The sequence below is a fragment of the Lissotriton helveticus genome, chromosome 12 (genome assembly GCF_964261635.1).
Source record: "Lissotriton helveticus chromosome 12, aLisHel1.1, whole genome shotgun sequence".
Classification (NCBI taxonomy): domain Eukaryota; kingdom Metazoa; phylum Chordata; class Amphibia; order Caudata; family Salamandridae; genus Lissotriton; species Lissotriton helveticus.
This window is the reverse complement of record NC_136073.1, coordinates 257,386,951-257,410,701: the sequence shown is the minus strand read 5'-3', so window position 1 is coordinate 257,410,701 and position 23,751 is coordinate 257,386,951. Positions and strand designations below refer to the sequence as shown.

The 23,751-nt window shown below is 49.7% G+C and overlaps 1 protein-coding gene across 7 annotated transcripts in view; it reads right to left on the bottom strand.

Annotated features, from left to right (window-relative positions):
• The window catches only part of NFAT5 (nuclear factor of activated T cells 5), a 787,967-nt gene that overhangs the window by 69,352 nt on the left and 694,864 nt on the right, over positions 1-23,751 (bottom strand). For all 7 annotated transcript variants that reach the window (XM_078670043.1, XM_078670045.1, XM_078670041.1 and 4 more), the window contains one exon: positions 21,101-21,237. In XM_078670043.1, the coding sequence (XP_078526169.1) occupies positions 21,101-21,237 (137 nt within the window). The remainder of the gene's footprint in view (positions 1-21,100; positions 21,238-23,751) is intronic.

The following is a 23,751-nucleotide window of genomic DNA, read 5'->3' as shown; positions in this document are numbered from 1 at the left end:
GTGAAATGTGCATCAGGGCCTGAATGGAACCTCATGTTTTCCAAGAAGAGTTCCTAGTTTTACAGACACATTTTTTACTCTGGTTAATTAGTAAGTGGCAACTGGTTAATTAGTAAGTGGCAACTCTTTGGATAAAGGTCTCATGCATATTCTGCACTACAGCTGCGTAAAGGACCACGAGGTAATGTTTCCATTGATCTTGTGTGCATGTAATTTCAGCAATGTGAACCTTCCTCTATCGTCTTCATCCACAAATCTGTGATCATGTGTTCACAAAGAGGTGCTTTCTCTAAACTAAATGAAGTAAGAGCTTCTTTGTTTGGTGGAGATGTACTCTTATTCCTCAGCATCAATAACATGTCACCAAAATCGTCTGAAAACATGCTAGAGGGGCCCTTTTGTTAAGCTGTCCATCAATGTGGGAGGAAAATGGGCAAGACCGTTGCATGTTACTAATGGGAAGGGGGGGCCATGCCGTGCCACCCCTTCCCATTAGTAACATGCACATTTCTTGAAAATTACTGAAAGGATTTATACCAAATAACTGAAAGCATGATCTGCGAAAAACCTTTCTGCCAAATTCAATGTAAATTCAGTGTAATTCCATCCAGCAGTTCAGGCTGCAGGTCTTTCTAAAGACTGGGAAACACTCTTTTTTTTTTAAACCCCCCCCCCCCCCCCCCTTTTCATCCCTCGCTTGACGGATCACCCCAAAACTTTCCAGGCACAAGACCCAGCTTGACATTTTTTTGGGGGAAATTCCTTGGAGACGTCAAATATCAATCAATCATTTGTAAAGCGCACTACATACCGCTGAGGGTCTTAAGGCGCTGGGGAGGGGGGCCGCTACTGATCGAACAGCCAGGTCTTGAGAATCCTTCTGAAGGTCAGCAGGTCTTGGGTCCGTCCCAGTCTCTGTGGGATGGTGTTCCATGTCTTGGCTGCGAGGTGGGAGAAGGATCTCCCGCCTGTGGTTGTTCTTCGGATGCGAGGGACGGTGGCGAGTGAGAGGTCGGCAGAGCGTAGCTGGCGGTTGGGGATGTAGAAGGAGAGCCGTCTGTTGAGGTAGGCTGGGCCGGTCTTGTGGAGTGCTTTATGTGCGTGGATGAGGAGCTTGAAGGATATCGTCTTGTTGACGGGGAGCCAGTGCAGGTTTCTCAAGTGGGGGGTGATGTGGCCGTGTCGTGGTACGCCGAGGATCAGTCGTGCCGAGGCGTTTTGGATGCGTTGTAGTCGTTTGATGAGCTTGGTCGGGGCTCCCGCGCAGAGGGCGTTTCAATAGTCGAGTCTGCTGCTGACGAGGGCCTGGGTGACTGTCTTTCTAATATCTGTCAGGATCCATCTGTAGATCTTGCGGAGCATGCAGAGGGTGTTGAATCAGGAGGAGGAGACAGCGTTGCCTTGCTTGGTCATTGAGAGCGTTGAGTCGAGGATGATTCCCAGATTGCGTGCGTAGTCGGTGGGTGTCGGGGCTGCCCCAAGTGCCGTCGGCCACCAGGAGTCGTCTCAGGCTGAAGGGTTGGAGCTGAGGACCTCCGTCTTGTCACAGTTCAGCTTCAGACGGCTGATCTTCATCCAGTCGGCAACGGCCTTCATTCCTTCATGGAGGTTAGCTTTGGCGGTGGTGGGGTCCATGGTGAGGGAGAGGATCAGTTGAGTGTCGTCGGCGTAGGAGATTATGTTGAGGTCGTGCTGTCGGGCGACGTGTGCGAGCGGGGCCATGTAACTGTTGAACTGTGTCTGGCTGAGGGCTGATCCCTGGGGTAAGTCGCAGATGATCTCGGAGGCTTTGAAACGGAATGGGGGGAGGCAGACGCTCTGGGTTCTGCCGGAGAGGAAGGTGGTGGTCCATTCCAGAGCCTTGTCTTGGATCCCTGTGGCTTGGAGGCGTGCGATTAGAGTGCAGTGGCAGACGGTGTCGAAGGCAAGGAGAGGTCAAGGAGGACGAGTGCTGCTGCCAAAGTTATAGGTAAGTCAAAAAATGCTTTTCGAATGGAAAATAGGTCCTGACTATAACTACTTACTGGTGATCGTCAGTAGGAGGGGGGTATGTGTGTCTTGTCTCCCTCTTTTTATTATAGATGAGCATCATAATCGTTTCTCCAATGCAACTAGTTAGAAAGAAGTGTGTTTACCACAGTATCTTGATCTCTTTCAATATGCTCCTACCTAAAGTCCTTCGTCTCTTTCACACAGAATCAGTAGGGCAAAGATGATCGCTTCCAACCAACCTCCACTCTCAGCAAAGACAGTGGGTCAGTACACTTTAATCAAGACATCTGCTCTAAGATATCTGCTTTCTGGTCTCTTCTTACTACGGCTTTTACTTCAGTTTTAGCCCTGGGACTACTCTTGACTTCATGGCAGATTCCCATAAACTGCAGGTAGAGAGATAACCAACTGCAGTGTATGGCTTCAGAGAAGATCCACTACAGGGGGTCCTATGATTGCTCTAGTGTCTCTAGTCCGACATGGCACCTACACTTTATCTCAATCTCCTCTCCGTGTTCCCATCAAAGTTTCATTAGGGTCTGGATACCTCTTTTATAGGAAGTTAGGGGGAGTAGCATAATTTTTTGGTTCATTAGAGCCTTGTGGACGGGGGCGTGGCTTAGTGCCGATGTGAGGGGAAGCGGACTCCCGAGATCCGTCGGCGCCTCACACCTGGCTGCAATGATCCTGACATATTGAAGAGGCCCCTTACCGGGATCCTGGTGGCGGAGGCTCTGCTGCCTGTGCTGGGCGGCGGGGGAGACTCGGCGCTGCCTTCACAGCGACCAAAGCGCTGTTTTTGTAGCCTGGTGGCTCAGAGTGCCGCAGACCTAAGATGGCGGCCGGGAGCTGTGGGAGAGGAAGTCGCCGAGCGCTCACAAAGAGATCCGGGACTCTCTGAGAGATTTCATCTCTCCGGCGGCTGAGAGGAGTGGCGGCTGAAAGAGTGGCTGGTGAGTGCGGGTCACTGGGGCTGCCAGGAACTGGGAGCGCTCAGCTGAGCTCGAAGACACGCTTCGCATACAAAATGGCAGCGCCCACTGATGGGGCGGAGACCTGATGTCCATGGTGCAGCGGGACACTAAGCGGAGTTGAGGGGCGCGGAGCCCGGCAGTGGGACCCCCTACTATCAGACACAGCAGATGTCTAATGCCCCGGGCCACGATGGGCTTTGATATTAAGCTGGGCTTGGGGCACTGGGAGCGCTGACCCGAGGTCTTAGGGAGGGGCAGCAGCCGAGGTGATGGGAGCCCACCGAATCCGAGGGAGATATCGGCTTCGAAGCCCAATACTGTGCACTCCCGAGTCCCGGGGAGGTTGACTAGTGCAAGCGGCGCACAGAGACTACCTGCAGTTACATGGTGATGCCCATACAGCACATGTGGGAGCCTTGACGTGCACTCACTGACTGCGAGTGACCGTGAGGTGCAGGTGAGGTGGCGACCCTTCTGATCGCCACTAAGGGCTGGTTCGGAGGACACAGGGGGCGGGGCCAGTGCTGAGCGAGAGAGCCCAGAACTATAGAATTCAATGCTGCGCTGGTAGAGTAGTGCGGGGGCATTATCCCTCTGCTCGGGAGGGCTGAAAGTGAGTGTGCACTGAGCTGTCTGAGAAGGAGACAACCGCCCTGTTCCCCTTCCGAGCTGGCGAACTTGAATAGCGCTCTCTCTCTACTGCGAAGTCCCAGGGGAAAGGCCTGCTGCGCCAGAGTGCACATCCTGCACTTTCCTGTGCGCACTGCCTATTCTCAATTTTCCAGAACTTCCCTGTGCTCCCTGTTTGGAAGACCTGCGTGACCTATCGCAAACAGCCAGAATGGGCCGAACATCCCGCCGGAAGGCCTTCACAGCCTTGCACGTGGAAGCAACGGGGCAACAATTTGATGACGAGGAGGAAGTGGCAGAATGACAGAAGGACGAAGCAGCAGGGGGCCCCACACTGGTGGACATAATGCAAGCCATCACCTCCTCGAGAGAGGCCTTGGAGACCAAGATGAACGCCACTGGGGTGGATCTCAATCTCCTTAAGGATGACCACCGCAAGCTCGAAGAGCGGGTGAAAGCTAATGAGAAGACCTTAGAGGAGGTTCCGGACGCAATCTCTACCTTGCAGCGCTCTCTTAAATTGGTGGAGGACAGGGTCAGGTTCTTGGAGGTGAGAGCGGAGGACAGTAAAGGGTGCTCTCGCAGGAACAATCTGCGCTTAGTGGGGGTCCCGAGAGGGGAGGAAGGAGATGATGCTGTTCAATACATGGAAAACTGGATCCGGGCCGAGGTGGCCCCGGAGGGGCTCTCCCCCTTCTTCGCCCTCAAACGTGCGCACAGGGTCCCAAGCCAGACCTCCAAAGCCGGGTGCACCCCCGCGACAGATGGTTGTGCGCTTGCTCCATTACCGCGACAGAGACCACATCTTGCAGCAAGCACGGGGAAAGCAGAACCTTCAAATCGCGAACACCAGGGGGATGATTTTCCCGGATTTCACCAGGGAGGTACAGAGGCAGCGCGCTTCCTTTCTTGCACTAAAGCGGAAACTCCGACAGCTGCAGTTTACCCTATGCTATGTTTTCCCCGCATGCCTAAAAGTAGTAGACGGGACCGCTACACATTTCTTCACTACTCCACAGGACAAATGGCAGTGGCTGGAGGCGCGAAAACCGAGAACGAGAAGTGCTTCTCTGTGGAGCCCGGCGGAACGAAGATCACCTGAGCATTTGGGGGTCACAGAGGTCCATGACGCCGCCGGGACTCCAACTTGAAAGGAACAGGGCTGTGAGAGCGGTTGCAGAGATCAGCCGGGGTGAGCCTAGCCCAAGCTCCACTGTCGCTAGCCATGGCATGGGCAGGCTTGAGATTCGCAGCATGAATGGGGACTCACCAGACACAAACTATAGATGGGTGTACCCCTGTTTGATACGGGCGGGGGTGTAGCCGGGGGGGGGGGGGGTTCTGGGTCCTATAGGGTCAGTACACGCCTCACCACTTTTAGTGATCAGTTGATTGTTGCACTAGTTTGGATGGGAACTAGTATGACTGTACCTGTCCTGGGGAGCGGGAGTTGGGGAGTTCTATGGGGTTTGGGGAGTTCTATGGGGTTTGGGGAGATCTATGGGGTTTGGGGGTTTCTAAGGGGGTCAGACATGTTGCTGAGGAGGGGCAGGAGGGAAGATCATTGTGGTCCAAGTCATGGGATCCACCGTAGGACTTAAATGTGTGTTGTGGAATGTCAGGGGAATGCACACTATGACACGCCAACACAAGATTCGTGCGTATCTGGTGAGGAGGGGAGTACAGATCGCTCTGCTGCAGGAAAAGCATTTTACACAGAAGGAGGGGGAGGCGCTGCAGCACCGATGGAGGGGGCAGTTGTTCTACACCTCATACTCTGCCTTTGCCAGGGGCACATTGATCTGGATACGGGCAGGGGTCCTGTTTCAGAGCAGTAGGCAATTGATTGACCCGGATGGTAGATATGTGATGCTAGTGGGACGATTGGACGGCAGGGATATAGTGCTAGGGAGCCCCTAAAGTTGGCAACCCTGTTGACAGGTTCAGTGCTGATGGGGGGCAAATTTAATTGCGCTGCTGATGTGGACCCGGATCGCTCTCATCCACCTCTTCCAGATGCTCCCATACAGAGACTTGCAGCGTCTAGACGGGTGTGGCAGTGCCAGTGAGGACTGATAGATACTTTGAGGGCTCATCACCCAAGAGGTAGGGACTACTCATACTTCTCTGGGTTGCACGAGTTACATGTTCATCTGGACTCGATACTTTGCTCTCCAGATGTCAACGGAGGGGTTACCCATAGTGAATATTTGACCAGAATGATTTCTAATCATAACCCCCTGCTAGTATCGCTGGATTGGATAATGGTACGGTCCGCCATACATAGTTGGCGTTTGAGGCCGGAGGCATTAGAAGATCCGGTGTTTAAGAACACAATTGGATAGGCGATTGACGACTACTTCCTAGATTATACTGGGTCTGCATCGAACCTACTTATAGAATGGGATGCGTTTAAAACTGTGATCAGAGGGCGTTGCATTGGGGAGGTGGTGGGAGTCCGAAAGGTGTTGACAAGCGACGTAATGGGGGCAGAGAATAGGCTCCAAGAACTGGAAATGAATATGCTACTTACCAGTATGCATCTGTTCTTGGCATGTAGGGCTGCTAACATTCATATCTATTGCATAGATCGCCGCCTAGTGTTGGGTCCGGATGATTGCACATTGTTGTCCTGGAAGAGTCTTCGAAGTATCACGAGATAGGTGGCTCCTCCCCTGGACTACAGTGCGCATGGGCATCGACTCCATCCCCAGATTGTTTTTAGCCATTGTGTAAGAGATGGAGTGAAATAGTGTAAATGATATCCATGCTATTTATTTATTAAGCAATTTGTACCGCGCAAACTAAACCCGAAGGTGTCAAGGCGCCTATTAAAACGGATCAAAAGTATGCAGAGCACCACTACAGGTATGCGCGTGTAAAGAGGTGGGTCTTTAGGGCAGATCTAAAGGCTTGAAGAGTGGGACGGGACTTTACTTCGAGAGGGAGAGCATTCCACCATTTAGGGGCCAGATTGGAAAAGGCCTTGCCTCCCCATCTTGTCTTCCTGACACGAGGCACAGAAAGTAACAGTTTCTGTGAGGAACGAAGATTCCAGCCGGCATTGTACTGAGACAGGATAGATCCAACGCCCGTGGGGCTAGTTTTAGCTAGGGCCTTGTACACCATACACATGGATTTAAAAAGGATGCGATCCCCAACGGGGAGCCAGTGAAGCTGCTTCCGAGCATCGGTGGCAGAGGCACGTTTGGGCAAGTCGATTGAATGATTGAATGCAAGAAAAATCTGCAGCTGCTACGGGCACCGGGGAGGAGGGTGGGCGATATGAATGTTAGCAGCCCTACATGCCAAGAACAGATGCATACTGGTAAGTAGCATATTCAGTTTGAGGCATGTGGGCTGCTAAATTCATATCTATTGCATAGAATACATAGCAGTCCCTCCATTAGCGGCGGCCGCCCGTGCCAGCTGCAGAAGTCTGAAACAGAGTTTTGAGAACAGCCTGTCCTACAGCAGCCTGCTGCTTGGAATGCACATCCACACAGTAATGTTTGGTAAACGTGTGTGGTGTTGACCACGTGGCTGCTCTGCAAATGTCTTCCAAAGGAATGTTCCCCAGGAAAGCCATGGAGGCTCCCAACTTGCGTGTGGAGTGTGCTCTGGGGGGGACCGTTAAAGTACGTTTAGCTTTCTGATAACAAATCTGAATACATTTAACGATCCACCTGGCTATTCAAGCTTTGGAAATTGGGTTGCCTTTGTGCTGGGCTGAGAAGGCAACAAAAAGTTGCTGTGTCTTTCTAAATTGTTGTGTTCTGTCAATGTAGTACATTAACGCCCTTTTGACGCCTAACGTATGGAGCATTCTTTCCGCTACTGTTTTTGGGTTTGGAAGGAATGCGGGCAGTTCAATAGTTTGATTGACATGAAACTGTGACACCACCTTTGGAAGAAACTTGGGGTTAGTGCGGAGCACCACCCTGTTTGAATGAATTTGTATAAATGGCTCTTGTATTGTGAGCGCCTGTAGCTCACTAACACGTCTGAGAGATGTAATAGCAATGAGAAAAGCCACTCTCCATGTTAAGAACTGAATCTCACATGAATGTAGAGGCTCAAAAGGTGGGCCCATCAGTCTAGTGAGAACCACATTGAGATTCCACACAGGAGCTGGTGGGGTTCTGGGAGGAATGACTCGTTTCAGTCCCTCCAGGAAGGCTTTATTGGCAGGCACCCTGAAAACAGAGAGATGCTGCCTGTTCTGGAGATAAGCCGCTATGGCGGATAAATGTATCAGAATGGAAGTGTAAGCTAGATTGCATTTGTAAAGATGTAACAAGTAACAGATGATGTTAGGAATGGATGCATCTAGCGGGTTGATGTGATGTTCTGTACAGTAAATGACAAAACGCTTCCATTTTGCTGCATAGCAAGCTCTAGTAGTGGGCTTCCGTGCCTCTCTGATGATGTCCATGCATTCTGGAGGCAATTTAAGGTAGCCAAACTCTAAGACTTCAGGAGCCAGATCGCCAGATTGAGCTGTTGCGGATCTGGATGCTGAATGTCGCCATGGTTCTGCGTTAAGAGCCTGGGTGTGAGATGCAGCCTCTGATGCGGTACCACGGAGAGTTCTAGAAACGTGGTGTACCATGGTTGGTGTGCCCACGTTGGAGCAACCAGGATGAGCGTCATCGAGTGTTGCTTTAGCTTTCTTGCCACCAGCGGAATGAGAGGTGCTGGGGGAAAAGCGTACGCAAATCTGCCTGACCAGTTCATCCATATCGCATTGCCCTGCGATTGTGGGTGAGGGAACCTGGCGGCAAAGCTTTGGCATTTTGCGTTTTCCCTTGTGGCAAACAGGTCTATCTCTGGATGACCCCACTGCTGAAAGTACGGGCGGAGTACTGATGGATGTATCTCCCACTCGTGCATTTGGTGGCTGTACCTGCTGAGCAGATCTGCCATCTGATTGTCCGTGCCCGGGAGGTGTTCCGCCATGAGGAAGATGTTCCTCTGAATGGCCCACTTCCACATGCTCTGAGCCAGATGAGACAGCTGTGGAGAGTGCGTACCTCCCTGCTTCTGGATGTAGTACATGGCTGTCATGTTGTCCGTCCGGATCAACACGACTTTGTTGCATAGATGTACTTTGAAGGACTTGAGTGCCATGAAGATTGCCATCAACTCTAGATAATTGATGTGCATCTTCTTTTGCTGTGTCGACCATAGTCCCTGCACCGTGTAGTGGAGCACATGAGCTCCCCAACCCTGGAGAGATGCGTCCGACGTTAGGATAATCTGTGGCACAGGCTCCTGGAACGGTCGGCCCTTGCAAAGGTTGTGTGGATTTCACCAATGCAGAGAGTTGTATGCCCGACCGGTCACCAACACTAGGTCTTTCAACTGTCCATGAGCCCGATTCCACTGATGCACCAAGCATTCTTGGAGTGGACGCATATGCAGTCTCGCGTGCGGGACTATGAAGATGCAGGAGGCCATCATGCCTATCAACTGCATGAACACCCTCGCCGGTAGGGAGTGTTGCGGTCTGAACCTCTGAATGAGCGACTGGATGCTGTCGATCCTCACTGGGTTCGGCTGAGCTGTTGCAGTCAGCGTATTTATTGTCGCGCCCAGATACTGTCGCACATGGGCTGGCTGAAGGTGCGACTTTGGATAGTTTAACGAGAACCCCAGACTGTGAAGGAGGTGAATGGTGTGGGACATGTGTGCGGCGCACTGCTGGGTTGACTTTGCTTGAACAAGCCAGTCGTCTAGGTAAGGGTAGACATGTATGTTTTGTCTTCTGAGGTGCGCCGCTACAGTCGCCAGACACTTCGTGAACACTCTGGGGGCAGTGGTCACTCCGAAGGGTAGGACCCTGAACTGGTAATGCCTGTTTTGTATGGTGAACCTGAGGTACTTCCTGTGGGAGGGGTGGAGTGGTAAGTGAAAATAAGCATCGTTGAGGTCCAAGGTTGCGAGGAAGTCCCCCTGGTTCAACAATGGAAGAACCTGTTGTAGTGTTAACATGTGGAAGTGTTTTGAGAGTATGTATAGGTTGAGAGGGCGGAGGTCCAGAATGGGTCTGAGTGAGCCGTCCTTTTTTGGGATTAAGAAGTACAGAGAATAAACCCCTGTGCCTTCTTCCTTCACCGGCACGAGCTCTATTGCTCCTTTTTGCAGCATCACCAGAACCTCCTGCTGCAATAAGTGCAAGTGCTCTGCTGACATAGGACGTTGTCTTGGGGGGATGTTGGGTGGAGTGGACGTTAACTCCAAACAATACCCGAACTGGATAAGTTTCCTTACCCACCTGTCCGTGGTGATGGACTTCCAGACTGGCAGGAACTGTTGGAGTCTCCCCCCGACAGGTGTTGGATGGTCGGGGGGCAGTGACAGGGAGTCACTGTTTGTTGGCAGCAGAGGAACGGGAGTTGTTGTTGCCTCTGCCTCTGCCCTTGGCGCTGTTTCCTCTGTAACCTCCTCTACCCTGTTTGGGGTACGAGGCCTGTGCGCCTCCTCTATTGAAATGCGTCTGCTGTGCCAAGTGTCCTCTGGTAACACCTCGTGTACTTGAGCGACGAAAAGTGTTCCCCCTGTACTGCAGAGACTGAAGTGCACCCATGGACTTAGCCGTCTCAGTGTCTTTCTTGATTTTCTCGAGGGTGGTATCAACCTCTGGGCCAAACAGTCTGTCTGGGTTAACGGGCTGGTTGTGGATAGTTGTCTGCATCGCTGGCTTGAACCCTGAGATGCGGAGCCATGCCTGACGCCTCAACATCACACTAGTGTTTACCGCTCTTGCTGCTGTATCTGCAACATCGTGCGCACATTTAATTGCAGCGTTAGAAATGAGCTTGCCCTCCTGTATCAGCATCTCAGCTCCTTCTTTAAACTTGTCTAGAAGGTGTTGTAATAGCTGCTCTAAGGTGTCAGTGTGCCCTACCATATCTGGCCAACAGGGCTTGTGTGTTAGATATGCGCCAGATGTTGGCTGCCTGCGCTGCCACCCTTTTGCCCGCTGCCTCCAGCACTTTCGACTCTTTGTCCGGGGGAGGAGCTTCACCCGTTGTCTGCGAATTCGCCCTTTTGCGGGCATTTGAGACCACCAAAGAGTCTAGAGGCAACTGGCCCCGTATATAAGTAGGGTCCCCAGGTGCCGGCCTGTATTTCTTTTCTATTCGTGGGTTTACCACTCTTGCTCTGGTAGGTTCCTTGAAAATGTCTGTGGCATGCTTGAGAACCCCCTTGAGCATTGGAAGTGTCTTCACAGTTTTTTCTGATGCAGAGAAAGTATCAAACAAAAAGTCAACTTCCACAGGGTCGGCATGCATTTCCACCTTATGGTTTGTAGCCGCCCTTTCAATTAAGGCATTAAATGCCGCAGAGTCTTCCGTTGGAGAAGTTTTCACCCCATACACCTATGGGTCATTAACCACTTGTTGGTCCCCCTGATCACCAGAGTCTATCCATGAGTCCTGCTGCTCATCAGGGTCAGTATTGTCAGGGAAGTTATACTCCTCATCCTGTTCACCCCCATCTCCATCTGAGCGAGTGGGTGAAGGAGTCGGACTCCTCCTAGGCCGTGGAGGAATGGGTTCAACAAGTTCTGGCGTTTCTGGTGCAGGCCTTTTTTTCTTTAGAGGTATTACATATAATTCCACAGGCTGGGATGTAATTTTCATTTTGTAGAGCGTTAATTTACCCGTGTCGGCGTCGATAAAATGCTCCGACTGCTCTTCAAGGAAGGGTTGTTGACGAAGACCTCCACTCAGTTGAGTCTGCCTCAACCCCTCCGAGTCCTTGGGCACCGTACGAGGTGCAAAAGCCTTCGGCGCCACCTTCGGCGGTAGAGTATAGAGGATCGGCATTGAAGTTGTCTTCGGTGGAACACTCGCCTTTGGTACCGAGGGTGTTTTCGGCTCCGACGCCTTGTCCCTTATCCGTTTCAGGGAGTCCGAGACCTGCTTCGTAAAAGAAGCGGATGGCTTCGCCGATCCGACAGATGACCTCGGTCCACCCACAGGGGAAGATCCGAGCGTCGACGATTTTTCTTTGGGCGCCGGATGCGCGGACGCACCCTCGACAGCTGCGCTCCGGTCCCCTGTTCCGACCTTAGGCGCCGACGCCGCAGGCTTCGGATCAGCAGTTTTCACTTTTGGCGTCGGTGCTCCAGGCCTAGTGCCGGCGCCCTCCGCTGACTTTGCCTCGACTGGCCCTTTGGCCGTTGGCGCGGTAGTCTTAGCTGAAGGTGTGTCGACAGTCTTCTTCGACTCGACCACTTTACTCGACACTTGCTCGACGACCTTCTTCGAGCTTGTCTCCTTGACCCCTTTCGGTACCTTTGCCTGTTCGACAGCCTTTCTCGGCTTCGAGGCCTCCGAAGACGACGGTTTCGATGTTGTCTCGGACGTCTTCGGTTTCGATGGTATGTCGGCCATCTTTGGTGTCTTCGATTCCGATGTTTTTAGTTTCGGTTTCGATTTGGGTAATGGAGGCTCCGTAGGTATGTCCATAGCCGGGCCAGGAGGCGGGGCCGAGGACTGAGGAGTAGGGTCGTGGGTAAGGCCGTGTGGCGATCCCGTGACCTGAGCCTTAGTAATTGTACGTACGGGGCATAGCTCTTCCTCCGAGCTATCTTCCGCGGCCCCATAAACTTCCTCGTCGTCCCCAACCTCCTCGACGTATTCGTCCAGGTCCTGGCCCTCAACGGGTTCTCCGTAGTCGGCCTCGACCTCCGCCGATGTAGGTGAGATCTGCAGGTGAAGCTCTTGCTCGTCTGCTTCGGGGTCGTCGAAGATGTTTACAGGTGCCGGAGCCGATCGCTGGGCCTCGAGGCGCGCCACGCGCCGAATCTTGAGCGTCTTCTTCGACCTGAATTTCGAACAGGCCATACAGTTGGCCTCGTTGTGGTCCGGCGACAGGCACTTGTTACATACAGGATGCACGTCGATGTGTGGGTATTTCGAACCGCACACGGGGCAGAACTTGAACGGACTTCGTTCCAGTGTAGCGTCGTCGGGGTCTTGTTGCGTCGACAGGGCCTCGATGACCGAAGAGTCACCGGACTCCTCAGTTATCCGACTCGAAGAGTTGGAGCACACACGAGACCGAACGCTAACAATACCGCCGAAGTAAAGAAAGCCTTTTGGCCTTAAAGAAGTTGTTTTATCGATTCCGAACAGGAGACGTCGAAATCACATCCGAACCCAATGGCGGAAAAAAACAATCTGGGGATGGAGTCGATGCCCATGCGCACTGTAGTCCAGGGGAGGAGCCACCTATCTCGTGATACTTCGAAGACTCTTCCAGGACAACAATGTGCAATCATCCGGACCCAACACTAGGCGGCGATCTATGCAATAGATATGAATTTAGCAGCCCACATGCCTCGAACAGGAGAGACCAGAATGACCTGATAGGCAGGAAGACCTGCTCGCAGCACACGAGGAGTTGGCGACGCAGGTGGAAAGAAATGCATTACTTACCTGTAACTGCAGTTATCCAGTATTGGTATCTTTCATAGATTCACATGCCTGAATCATTCCTCGTCGTAGGGGTGGGAGTCTCCGGTACATAAAAGAGTAAAGTCATAAAGACATATACATAGTAATAGGCCAGAGGCCTCTCATTAGTAACATATCCATGTCCTTTTGTAAAAAGGATCAAACTTTGGCCAAGAGCCAATCAGATATCACCACCCTCTAGAACCTTCCTGGAAGGAGCCCTAGTCCCTCTGATTTTTGTAAGCACAGTGCTAAGTAGTACCTACTGAGAGAACCAAGGTGAGCCCTTCCAGGGGCAGTGGGTGCGTTGCATGTAAACCTATGAAAGATACCAATACCGGATAACTGCAGTTACAGGTAAGTAACGCATTTCTTATCCAGTATTAGGGGTATCTTTCATAGATTCACATGCCTGAATCAGAGTAGCAAGCAATCACCAGCACATTTCGTATGGTACAACAAGTAAAATCACACGATATTAGAATACCAATTGTGAACTATAACAAGTACCAAAATACCATAAAAAAGAGAAATGTGCGAAGACAGTAGGATGGAGGGATGAAAGAGAGAAGGCTCACCTCTAGTGAAATAGATGACGGAGCACAGCTTGTCCTACTGCTGCATCTTTCATAAGTTCAGAATCCAAGCAGTAGTGCCTGGTGAACGTATGTGGCGTCTTCCATGTCGCCGCTCTGCATATGTCGATAATGGGCACTCCCGCAAAGAGCGCCATTGAAGTGGAGACAGCTCTGGTGGAATGAGCCCGAACTTTAGAATGCAGAGGATGACCTGCCTGTTGATGGCAGAAAGTTTTGGCTGCAGAGATCCAACGAGAAATGCTCTGCTTAGTTAATGGAAGACCCTTTCTGGGCCTGCTGAAGGCAACAAAAAGCTGGTTGGATTTCCGAAACTGTTCTGTTCGGTGGATGTAGAACTTCAAACAACGTTTGAGGTCTAAAGAGTGGAGAGAACTCTCTGCTGCGGAAAGTGGATTTGGGAAGAAAGTCCGCAAGACAATAGGTTCATTCAGGTGAAAATTAGACGGAACCTTCGGGATGAATTTAGGGTTGGTCCGTAGAATACCTCTGTCCTGTTGGAACTGCAGGAAAGGATCCTGAATAGAGAAGGCTTGCAGCTCACTTACACGCCTTGTGAGCGCTAGTAAGAGAGCGGTTTTCCAAGACAGGTATTTGATGTCGGCTCTGTGTATTGGCTCAAAGGAATGTTCCATCAGTTGAGCAAGCACAATGTTTAGCTGCCAGGTGGGAGGAAAAGCTCTCACTGGAGCGAATGTCCTGAACAGGCCTTTTAGAAATTGTTTAACCAGTCTATTGGACCAGAGGGAAGTACCAGATGACGAACGCCTGAACCGAGATATGGCGGCTAGGTGGACTTTAATAGAAGCATGGGCCAATCCTGAGTGCGCCAAATGGACCAGGTAAGGTAGAATTTGTGCAGGTGTTGATGAAAAGGGGTGTATCTTGTTTGCTTTACACCATACACAGAACCTTTTCCACTTTAGAGAATACGTCTTGTTGGTACTGTCGGCCGAGCCCGGGCTAAGACTGCCCTGCATTCTTGAGGAATGTCTAGGTTCTGAAACTCTCTGAACTCAGGAGTCAAGCTGACAATCTGAGAGATGCTGGATCCGGATGCTGGACTTGACCCTGGTTCATTGTGAGGAGAGTCAGGCAAGACTTGAATAGAATCGGCGGTTCCAGTGACAGGAGATGAAGCTCTGTGAACCAGTGCTGGCGCGGCCACGCTGGGGCTATCAAGATCAGGGTGCAACGCTCTGCCTTCATTTTCTGGAGGACCCTGGGAATTAGGGGAAATGGAGAAAATGCGTATGCAAAGACGTTGCACCATGCGATCGAAAATGCATCCCCTAGCGATCCCTTCTGGGGATGCCAGCTTGCGTAATGTTGGCATTTTGCGTTGTGCTGTGTCGCAAACAGATCCAGGTGGGGCCTGCCCCATCGGGCGAATACAGAGCTGAGAAGTTGTTGATCCAGCTCCCACTCGTGGCACACCGAGCGTTGTCTGCTTAGAGAGTCCGCCAGGACATTGTCCGTCCCTGGGACGTACTCTGCCCGAAGGGAAATGTGGTGTTGAAGTAGCCATTTCCAAATCCGTTGAGGTTCTTGAGACAACGTCAGAGAGCGAGTTCCCCCTTGTTTGCTTAGATAGTGCATTGTGGTGGTGTTGTCTGTTCTCATAAGCACTGGGGAATCTTTGATCCTGGGCAGGAATGCTTTTAATGCCAGGTAGACTGCCCTTAACTCGAGGAGGGTTATGTGTAGTTGCTTCTCTGCAAGGGACCACTGCCCGTTGATTTGAAGGTCCTGAAGGAACGCACCCCATCCTTCCAAAGACGCATCTGTAGTTATCACATGTGGCGAAACTGGAAGTATGAACGAAAGACCCTGCCTCAGATTCTGTGGATGAAGCCACCAGTTCAGAGCATGGACAATGGTAGGAGTTATCCGGATTATGTCGTCGAAAGATCCCCTGGATTGAATCCACTGAGCGGATAGCGCCTCCTGAAGTGGACGCATACGCAGGCGGCAGTGTGGAACCAACAGGATGTTTGAGGACATCATCCCTAACAAGGATTTGTACAGGCGCACCGTGATGGCATTTTTGGATTGAATCCGGGCGGCCAAGGTCCTCAATTTCAATTGACGTTCCTGTGAAGGGAAAGCCTTTCTCTCAGTAGTATCTAGGACAGCTCCTAGGAAAGTGAGACACTGGGACGGCTGAAGGATGGATTTCTCTTTGTTGAGAGTAAGTCCCAGATTTTTGAAGAGTTGAATTCAGGCGTTGGAGGACTTGGTCACGCCTGCGAAAGTAGGTGCCTTGACGAGCCAGTCGTCTAAGTACGGGAAGACCTGGTGATGTTGGCGGAGGTACGCTACTACTGGAGAGAGACAGTTGGTAAAAATGCGTGGCGCCGACTTCAGGCCGAAAGGCAATACCCAAAACTGGTAGTGCTTGCCCGCCACCGCAAACCTGAGGAATTGTTTGTGGTTCCTGTGGATTGGTATATGAAAATACGCGTCTTGAAGGTCTAAAGACACCATGAAGTTGTTCGCATTGAGGAGTTGCAGCACCTCCTTGATGGACACCATACGGAATGACTGTTTTTTGAGGTATTGGTTGAGGTCTCGTAAGTCTAATATAGGTCTCCATTTTTTCTCCTTCTTTCGGATTAGGAAGAATCGGGAGTAGAATCCCTTGCCCTTCTGATTCCGGGGGACTCTTTCTATCGCTCCTTTTTTGAGCATGAGGGAGAGTTCCAATTGCAGGAGATGCAGATTTTTGTGCAGCATTGGTATTGGCGGCTTTTGAGGAGGAGTTTCCACGAACTCCAGAGAGTGTCCGAATTGAACAAGTTGGAGGACCCACTGATCCGTTGTAATTTGTTGCCAATTGCAAAGGAAGGATGAAATTCTCCCGCCAACTTTGCAAGGTGGAGAGGAAATGGAGAACTGTGGCTGAAAGAAGTCATTGTCTTCTGGCTGTGTCCTTCTTCCCTCCTCGTCCGCGAAAGGAAGACTTGCTGTAGGACGACTGGTTTTGCTGCTGTCTTTGTTGGTACTGGGGTTTGTACTGCTGATTGAACTGTACGTGGATTTGTACCCCTGATAGGCACCTCTCGAGGACTGACCTCTTCCTCTGGAGCCCCGAAAGGAAGGATTCTTGTATTGGAGAGTACCTAGAGCCTTTGCGGTATCCGTATCTTTTTTGATACCCTGGAGCATCTCATCGATGTGTTGCCCAAAAAGAAGTTGACCGTCATACGGCATGTCCAATACCTTGGTCTGAACTTCAAGCCGGAAAGATGTTGCTTCAAGCCAACCTTGGCGCCTCAGGACTGCAGCTCCTGCCAGCTGACGGAATCCCGTGGATGCGATATCCATCGCCACATCAATCATCTCCGAGGCGGAACGCTCGCCTTCAAGGAGAATCTTTTTCACCTCTTCTTTCTGCTCTTCTGGAAGCGAATCCAAATATGGAGCGATATCTGCCCACATTTGACGGTTGTAGCGTCCTAACAGTGCCAAAGAGTTTGCTGCACGCACCGTTAGAGCGGACATGGACGAAAACCTCTTCCCTATGTTGTCTAGTTTTCAACCCTCCTTATCTGGCGGCGCAGCCAATGCAGCCGATGGATTTTTTGACTTGCGCTGCGCTGCCTGGGTAATAACAGAGTCCGGCTTTGGATGGTCAGTAAGGCAAGCTGGAGCTGTGTCAGGAGCCTTATATTTTTTGTCCAGTCTGGGCAGGACTGGAGCCAGAGATGAAGGGTTTTGCATTATTTTCTCCCCTTGTTCCCAGATGTAATCAATGATGGGAACGAACCGTACAGCCTTTTAGAATGGTTCCTTAAAATCATAGAGGAAGCAATCCTGTTGTGTTGCCGTCACCTTGAGTTTGAATCGCAACGCTGCGCTCCCTAGGCTATTGTGGAATCCCCCAATGTCTTCCGGGGGTGAATTCGCTTGTGCCTGTACAGGGGATGCTGGACCTGGAATCACGTAGTCATCCCATTCGTCTTGCGTGTCCTAGAGCTCCCCTTCCTCCCGCTGTTGCTCCTCTTCTTCGTCTTCCTCATCAGAGGATGGCGGAGGACGCGAAGGAGCCAGATCTGGTGGAAGGACTAAAGGAGGAGGCCGAGGCCTAGGTGGCGGTGTCACAACTGGCGGTGTCACAACTGGCGGAGTCGGAGGAGTGGACGGAAACCTTTGCTTGTAGTCCGCAATCAGAAACTGCAGATCTGTCACTATGGAGGCTGGGAGACACACCATAGGCTGTAGAAGAGGCGGAGGAGGTTGGAATTCCTCCTAGTACTCCACATCATCCTGTCCTTGTTCCTCATAATCTGAACTTTCATGTAGTTTTACGTGTAGTTCAGAGGGGCTTGTCGCTTGTCGGAACATAGAGCCCTCATCAGAGTCCTCAGTATCCAGAAGATGAGCAGGTGGGAATGGCTGGACCCTGCTCGGAGAGGTCAATTCCGGCGTGAGAGTACGCGTGGTCATCCTGAAGTGCGTATAAGTACACTTCAAGGGAGGCGACTCTACCGTCGTCGAGCCCGTCGACGGAGTGGTCGTCGACGGGGGAACGTCGACAATCAACCCAGATTCCGTCGTCGACGGTGTCTTCTTCGATGACGATGGTTGCTTCGTCAACGGCTTCGTCGACGCTGGTGTCGCTGTCGACGGGCCCGTCGACGGCCTCGTCGACGACGATGATCTCATCGACGAGGAACTTGTCATAGTCGATGGAACCTTTGTCGTCGGCGACGATTTCGTCGACGATGTTGAGGCTTTCGTCGACGTCGATGGTGCTTTTGTCGCCGATGACGATTTTGACTTCGTCGACGATGAGGCGCTTGTCGACGACTTTTTGATAACAATAAGAGATGGAACACACCTACCCGTCAACGACGAGGATGTTAGTAGTCGTCGACGTTGATGTTAAAGATGACGCCATCGACGTGGAGATAGTGGCTGTCGACGTTGTCACAGGCAGAGCTGAAGACGTCATCAAAGGTTTCCTGAAGGCAGGGTCTTGTTGAGAAACCTTCACAGCGATGGCCTTAGAACGAACCTCTGAAGACTTGGGCGTCTTCTTTTGAGGTGGCTGCAAAGATGGTTCTGGGGATGACGTTCTAGGCCTTTTTGGAGAAGAGTGTGTACTCCTAATGGAACACTCGCTCTCACCTGAAGAGACTGCTTGATCCCTGTCCTTGAGTCTCTGAAGCCATATCAGCAGGCGGCCCTCTCTATCCTTGAGAGTTTTGGCTGAAAAAGTGCGGCAGACTTTACAATCCTTTGCTGAATGGTCAGGGTAGAGACAGTAAAGGCAGTCCTCATGCCTGTCATCTACATGAAGCCTCTTTTTGCCACAAGAGGCACAAGGTCTGAAGAGCCCCTTTTTTGGAGTATCAGCCATGGCTAAACTAAAAATCCCTCACAGAAAGACAATTCTGAGAAAAATATGTGGAACAAATCCAGAAATACAAAGAAGCGGAGCAGAGCTCAGTGGAGACTCCCTTAGCACGACGTGCGGTAGAAAATCTGAGGGACTAGGGCTCCTTCCGGGAAGGTTCTAGAGGGTGGTGATATCTGATTGGCTCTTGGCCAAAGTTTGGTCCTTTTTTACAAAAGGACATGGATATGTTACTAATGAGAGGCCTCTGGTCTATTACTATATATATGTCTTTATGACATTACTCTTTCATGTACCGGGGAATCCCACACCGACGACGGGGAATGATTCAGGCATGTGAATCTATGAAAGATACCCCTAATACTGGATAAGGCTGCGCTCCTTTGTTTATAAGGCCTACACCACTCAGACCCAAGCAGTACGGGACAAGTCAGGGGCGTGGTTGGCGAACCGGTACGCCGATCTTGGAGCTTCGGGATCAGGGGAGGGTGGCATATTATACTCAATAAGCCATCAACACACACTTTCTGAACTATTATACCACTCTTTATCAGAGTGGACTTGACCCTGGGGCTTAGAGGGATTGAACTCCCCCCAGATTGATAACGAGGCAGCAGAGGAGCCTGGTAAAGATGTTGAGGTGGGGGAACTTTGTTTTCCCTCACTTCTGGTTTGGCCATGGTCCCTTCACTCCCTTCGTCGGGATGTTTCTCCTGTTGCGGGTTTGTTCGTGTTTCATGTTTGCAGGCTTAAGGATTTTGATTCGAGGACTTTCCCTGCACCTCTCCCGATTCCAGTCCCTCAACCTCAAGGTCCGGGGATTATTCGCCCGGTCTTCGAGTAGATCGGACATTGCTACTCTGGGACTTTCCTGTCTTCGTGTGGATCGGACATTGCTACTTTTGGACTATCCAGTATCCCCGCCTTTCTTCCTGATTTCCTGCACTGGCTGGCAGGCCGGACATCTCGTTCAGCGTTTCGTCAACCGCCGGAATGTTACTCTTATCCCGCTGGTTGGCCGGACGTATGGGTGTTTGTTCCGTCTGCCAGCTGGGAGGCTTCATTCCCTCGGCCTCCTCTTTATGAGAAGCTGCTCTAGACTGTGGTTACGGTAACAGCGTCTCGGCACTGCAATTTTGGTTATTTTATTATTTTGTTTTTCACAAAGTTCATGAGCATGCCAAAAGGATTTGTAATGCTTAAATAACTATTAGTTGTGCCCTTGGGGCAGTCAAAGAATATCCTCCTCAAGTATAAGTTTTTCCTGAAGTATACTTTGGTAGGTGGGTCATTTGTTGTGTCACATTGATTTCTATTCAAAGGGCAAGATATCAGATGCACTCACAGCTTGTTTCTTTATTTACAGTTTTGACAACTGAGCGTTTTCAACAGCCATTTCCTCATTTCTTTGTTATAGAAGGGAAACATTAAGGTAATACACATAAGATATCATAAATACAGGTCATATAGCATGTAGCCTGTCTGTTAACCTGTTACCCTATCTATTCAGCCATTTTTGAAGCCCTGTGGAGCCTGTGCACGTCGAGGGATCTCTTCCCTATTTCCCTTGTTTTGTTTCCCTTCTTCCCATGGATTACCATTGTTGAATGGCAATCGCCATTCTCAATAGGTGATTTAAGGGAGGTTGAGGATCTTGCTTCGGTTCCGTGGCGCTCCTGCAGAAACCAGAGGGAACTTTGACAAAAGGTAAGCATAAAATGAAACCAATCGAGTGCAAAATGGAAACGGAATGAGAGATCACTGTTAACAAAGTTACTGAAAAATATTAAAAGAAAAAAGAAACCAATGCATTATGAAAATAGGCAACGGAGAATGTGTCGGGCAAAGTCAACAAAAATATTGTTAAACCTACTTCACCTTACTTTAGGGTCCATATTTTATGAATCCGAAATGCCTCGAATTTACTTTTATATTTCAAGATATTTCTAAAACATTTAATTTATCAAGCTAGCGTTTCAGTCATAAAAAATGAGTGCCAAGAACAGTATTTTTGGAACAGGCTGCAGTAAATATGGTGCGACTATTTGAAGCATATACATCAAAGAGGCAGCTTACTTTGTAGTCTGGTTCTGTGGTCAACTCCATTGGATCAGCATCTTCACTTTTAACAATAATCGTCTGTATAAGTGGAGCTGTCAAGGCACTAGAATGAGTATTGCTGGATTCCATGTTGCAGCTTGTAGCATTGATTGCTGAAGATGCAAAATTAAATCAAAGAAAATGTAAACGTTCCAGCAAGTAAGCACCAAAGCATTCTGGCAGACATGCTTCATAATTCAGGTGCCCCATTACATCACATCTAATCAAATTTAACATATCATTAGTATGAAATAACAGTACGACCGCATTAAGGATAATAGATAACAAGTTATGTTTCTGTAACAACGGTTATCTTGTATGTGTAGCCATACACACTCACTTGAATTAACGGAGTTTGTAAATGTGAAAGTGGGTTATGAACTTCTTTGTTCCCTTTCAAAAAAGAAGCTGGAGTAATGGCAATTACTGTCGAGGAAGGGTGCTTTACGATGACACACGTGATAATACAGAAGATCTTGGACAACCAAAAAGTTAAATAACCATTGTCGGCAGTGCAACTGATTGGGCACCAGTAAGCAGAAATCTAAAAATATCAACTCCCTTAACATCATAGCCATCAAACAGGACAAATGTGCATCATGGGCTGCGATGTTTTATTTTAAAAAAAATGTTATTCTTTATTAATGGTCTGCGATGGTTACCAGGAATTGCAATGGCAACTTTCTAAGCCCATACAAATCGCACGAGGAAATAGGTGTCAAAGTGGCATCCCCCCATGAAACAACGCAAACGTCTCCTTTGCAAGCACTCCAGCAATTACGCAACACTTAATTCTGAATTACTTCTGAGGGCAGGTGGTAATAAAGGAAGCTCTGACAGTTATCACTCTGTCAACATTGTTAGCATCCAGAAGATGAGCAAATGGTCCTATGGAAAGATGCATGCACCCACAAAGTGCCTTTTTATCTTATTTCCATAGCTCTGAATCAAGAAAGTCACTCCCTCATCATGGAGATGTAAGAAAAAAGGGGGAAAGGGAAAGTGGTGGCATGGAAAAAGTAAAGCAAATTACTCCTTACTAAACTGTCATGTTTTTCTAAACAGGATTGCTACTCCAATGTACCCCTGGAAAAGACTGCATGATTGACCTGTACAAATTAAACCTTTCTAAGCAGCCATATCTAGTGCCCTGTAAGTGGGTTTCTTGAAGCACTGCAATGCATGGTGCTTTGGGTGTGCAGTACCACATCCTTTTAAGATTTAAGAGCCCAGTGACATTCCATGTCTGGAAATGGATCCCTACCCCAGTTCCATGATGCATAAGGTAAAGTAGTATTTTTGTCTCTGCTTGAACTCCAGTTAGGTGACTACCTTTGCTGTATCAAAAATCTGAAAAAAATACAAAACAATTAACAGAATTTGGGACTTTTAACAGATCCTCCTCCCACAAATCTACACTTCTGAACATGAACTATTTGTCACACAAACTTGGATAGACTAGCCACCCCGTAGAGCAAGCCATTCCCCTTCTCTCAACCAGTATCCTACAGGTAACGTGAAAACAGATCATCAGAAATAAAAATCCTCCCCTGAAATCCCATACTGGCTCTAAGTTCTCACTGGTAAGTGTAACTGATCTATTGAGTTCTGTTTTATTGAAGGCAGTGTTTCAACCTCGATGTGATTGTGTACGTGCAATGCATCCTTGGCACTTCATTCATTGTCACTATCCGGTCACCCATCCTCTGCTTCAATAGCTCGGAGCCACCACTTTGCAGACTTCTTATTGCCGTGTTGGAAACGTTTGTCTGGTTGACACCTCCCTATTACTAGCTCCAACAATTTTGAGCTCAGTCCACAGATCTGGCGAAGTTACCTCACAGCAGAGTGGCGACTCAGAACTGATTGAATCTACATGAAGTTTTGCCCATTCACCAAAGAGTGTGTCTAGCATACTATCAAAGTCTTCGGACATGAGATTTTATCCTGTGTCAACTCTGTTGCTCCTTGAGTAGAGTCCCTTCAGATGCCCATAATGACCCTCTGCTTGGCCTAACATTTGATACTCATGCAGGTTCTTTTCCCCCCCACCTTATCACAGGAGAGCGTTGGAGTTTTGAAAAAGAATTCAACTGAGAAAGGACTTCACTTTGCTGGCATAAGGAGCATGTATTTGAGACCCATGGCTCAGAGCTTCTGCTTATCATGGTTAAATGTTGTTGCTGTACTTGTTTAGCAGAGTCTGGATACATTATTTTAAGGGAGTCAAAGGAGACCACCTACAACTCCCTGGGTACTTTCAGGAACATGTCTTGGTCTTTAAAGTTGAGGTAACAGGCTATAAGCAGCCATGCTGAGGTTCCGGACAGAGGCTAAGGGCCAAGAGCCGTATGGGCTCTTTCCACCAAGAAGCAAGAAGAGTCTCTAGCCTCAGGTATGATCCGTCTAAGCCATTGTTCGAAGACATCTCCAGCCTATAACCATCTGGCTGCCTTGGCAAAGAACACAAACTGTGGGTTGCTGCAACAGGCCTTACAGGTCTTTAGCTCAGCTCATCAATTCTTTTAAAGTGGATGCCAGTTGAGACACTCTGGTCTTCAGTTGTTTGACAGCGTCCTGTAATTAGTATATTGAACCTTCTGCTCCTGTCACTCTGTTTCCGAGGT